This window comes from Pteropus alecto, unplaced genomic scaffold, assembly GCF_000325575.1.
Source record: "Pteropus alecto unplaced genomic scaffold, ASM32557v1 scaffold71, whole genome shotgun sequence".
Taxonomy (NCBI): domain Eukaryota; kingdom Metazoa; phylum Chordata; class Mammalia; order Chiroptera; family Pteropodidae; genus Pteropus; species Pteropus alecto.
The window spans coordinates 6111740-6115031 of record NW_006433024.1 but is presented as its reverse complement, the minus strand read 5'-3'; the positions used below and the strand labels follow the sequence as shown (position 1 = coordinate 6115031).

The 3292-nt window shown below is 51.6% G+C and overlaps 1 protein-coding gene across 2 annotated transcripts in view; it reads left to right on the top strand.

Moving 5' to 3' along the window:
* Positions 1–202: 202 nt before the first annotated feature.
* The window catches only part of BDNF (brain derived neurotrophic factor), a 53452-nt gene continuing 50362 nt past the window's right edge, over positions 203–3292 (top strand). Inside the window, exon 1 of one of the 2 annotated variants that reach the window (XM_006907988.2) lies at positions 203–519. In XM_006907988.2, coding sequence (XP_006908050.1) covers positions 517–519 — 3 coding nt within the window. In that variant the 5' untranslated portion in view covers positions 203–516. Of the gene's footprint in view, positions 520–1262; positions 1591–3292 lie in introns of those variants that run through there. The other variant, XM_006907990.2, reaches the window with a different exon arrangement.

The window sequence follows — 3292 nt, the reverse complement described above, 5'->3', positions numbered from 1 at the left end:
CTTTGTCAGAGCCCTAGGTGTGACCTGAGCAGTGGGCAAGGGAGCGGTGTGCAGGCTGGGTTGTTTTTGTCAGGGTACCCTGAAACTCCTCACTTTCCTCGGGAACTTTCTGTGCTAGCACCCAGTGACGGGCGGTTGGGAGGCAGATCCAGGAACCACCCTCTATATAGCAGGGCAGTTGGGCAGGCATTGGTAACCTCGCTCATTCATTAGAATCACGTAATAACTCAAAAGGAAACGTTTCTCTCGGAGTGAGGGCGTTTGCGTAAATCTATAGGTTTTTCAACATCGATGCCAGTTGCTTTGTCTTCTGTAGTCGCCAAGGTGGTTGAGAGTTTAAGCTTGCGGATATTGCAAAGGGTTATTAGATTCATAAGTCACACCAAGTGGTGGGCGATCCACTGAGCAAAGCCGAACTTCTCACATGATGACTTCAAACAAGACACATTACCTTCCAGCATCTGTTGGGGAGACGGGATTTTAAGACACTTGAGTCTCCAGGACAGCAAAGGCACAATGGTGAGTAGCAATAAACCCTGCATTATAATTGAAAAAATTTTGACATGTTGCTTAACAACGGGCATATCACAGCTCTTCCAAGCATTTCACACGCCAAAGAACAGCAGCTACTCAGGCCAGGAGAATCGGGTTTTTACATAGTGCAACTTTAATTGGATTCATTTGAGATTTAACACAGCAATGTGGAACTGCGTGGAACAAACTTGGAGCTGGAGGGGGTGTGTGTGTGTGTGTGTTATATTGGCTGTTCAAGGCTGATGCTTCTCTCTCAGCCTTCCTGCATTCCATTCTTTGCCTCTATGTGTGTGGTGTATGAGCATATTCTATGATTTATATATGAACATGTAATTGACATTCGCAAGGGGGTTAATTTCCATCTAAAACAATAATGCTATTAGAGGTTGGGGTAGGGGTGGAGTGGGGGTAAGGATGGGGTAGAGACTGGGAGTTTGGGTGCAAATGGGGGTGGGGTTGGTGGGAGAGAAATAAGTCAGAAGTACATATCTCCGGTAATGAAATGGGTAATCCTCTCATAGAAGAAAAGGGTCTCATCAACATGTGATCAACTATTAACTGGATGGCTTTGGCAAAGCCATCCGCACGTGACAAAACGTAAGGAAGTGGAAGAAATTGTCTAGAGCAATATCAAGTACCACTTAATTAGAGATTTTTTTAGTCTTTTCTCCCTGCTGCGCCGGGTGTGTAATCCGGGCGATCGGAGTCCATTCAGCACCTTGGACAGAGCCAACGGATTTGTCCGAGGTCGTGGTGCTCCAGGTAGCCGTCCTGTCCCCGCAGTAAAGCCAGCCCTGTGTCGCCCTTAAGAAGCGTCTTTTCTAAGGGTCGGCTCACACTGAGATCTGGGCTGAAGAATCAGATTTTGGAGCGGAGGGTTTGGAAAGCGAGCCCCAGTTTGGTCCCCTCATTGAGCTCGCTGAAGTTGGCTTCCTAGCGGTGTAGGCTGGAATAGACTCTTGGCAAGCTCCGGGTTGGTATACTGGGTTAACTTTGGGAAATGCAAGTGTTTATCTCCAGGATCTAGCCACCGGGGTGGTGTAAGCCGCAAAGAAGGTAAGCACCGGGGCGGGGATCCCCCCTGAAATCCCAAATCTTGAGCTATTTTGATACTAGATCTTCCCAAGAGGACGTGTAGTGGAGGGGAGGAGGTAGAAAGAAAGCGTGAGAGGGGGGGTTGTTTCTTGGTATTTTCCTAGTTTGAATTGCCCTAGGTGAGAGCCTAGGGGTAAAGAGAGAGAAGAAGAAAAATGCTCAGTCTTCATGCGGATATAATGAGTTTAGTTAACTTGGACCTGCAAATGTCTGATTCAAATGTAAGATTTCTCTCTTTTTCCCCTTCACCTCCCTCTTTTCCGTTCTCTTTTCTGGTGTGTGTCTGTGTGTGTGTGTGTGTGTGTACAGTAGACTCATTATTAATTATGAAGCTTTTACACAACATTCGATTTCCTAAATTTTGACTTTGTACCATTTAGAATGAGGTGGTGTGCGGCGAGGAAAAGGGAGGTGGAGGTTGGGGAGAGGATAGGAGGTAACGTTAAATCCCCAACACAAAATGAATTAAGGTAATTTCAGCTTTTCTAGTGAGAAGGATTCATTCTCTCTGTATCCCTCCCTCTCTCCCCCTCCCTCCCTCCTTCTCGCCCCCCTCCTTCCACCCCGCCCCTCCTCCTGCCTCCATCCCTTCCTCATTCTATCAATTTCCCTCCGTCGCCCTCACGCCTCGTTGGATGTTTCTGGGTTTTTTCTTCTTTTTTTCCCTCCCTCTCGCCCGAGTTTCGGCGCTGGCTTAGAGGGCTCCCGCTTTCTCAAGGGAAGGGTTGCCGCCGAGACCGCGCTCAGCTCCCCCGCCGGGCCGGATGCCTCACTGAGCCCAGGTCCGAGTCAGTCGGGGTAACTAAGGAAAGGGGGGCCTCTGCTTGGGAGGAGAAGGTCCTTTCCGCACCGAAGAGCCAGGAAGCGGGCCGGGGGAGGGGACCTGGGCGGCTGGAGATGGTGAAGACCACTTCGCGCGGCGGCTAGACAGAGCCACCAATCAGCTAGGCGCACAGACCGCCCAGCCACCCCGAGTTTGCTCCGGGAGGTGCGGGTGTAGGGACCGCCGGCTAGCCGCGGAGCCGCAGCCGCCGCCGCACGGGTGGGCCGAGGGGCGGGGTAGATCGAAGCTGCTTAGAGCCTCCCAGCCTTCCGTTCCACCTCCCCCGCCTCCGCCCTGAAGGGACCCGGAGCGGCCAGAGCGCGCAGCAGCGTTGTCCTCCTGTTTCTCCTCTGGGAGCCCAGGGACTTGCATGCTCCTCCACAGGGGCCACCATCCTCTCCACACTTCTGCGACCCTAGACCCACCCCCTTCCCGGGCCTTTTGTTCAAGCAGCGGAGCTTAGCCTGCTGACAGTTTTCGCCCCAGGGCTTGGGCGTTTTGGACTCCTCCTTCCGGGATCAGCCTTTCTTAATTAAGAGGCAAGGGCTTGGGGTGGGGGTGGGGGGAGCGTAGGGAAAAACCTATTTCCGAAACTCAGGACTCGACTGTTCTAGCAAGCGAAAGAAAGATCCCAACTCTACTCCGGTAGAAGGGATTCATAGGCAACGCGAAGATATTGTGGAGATTTAGAAAGAAAAAATAAAAAGCAGGCACTAGGATCAGATGACGGAGATAGGCTGCTCCGCACACAAAGGGAGCGTAGGGCAGGGTTTACGGAGCAAGCCTGCAGCGAATGGGGCACAGATTGTTCCGAGATCCAGTCGTTTTCTCAGTCAGATC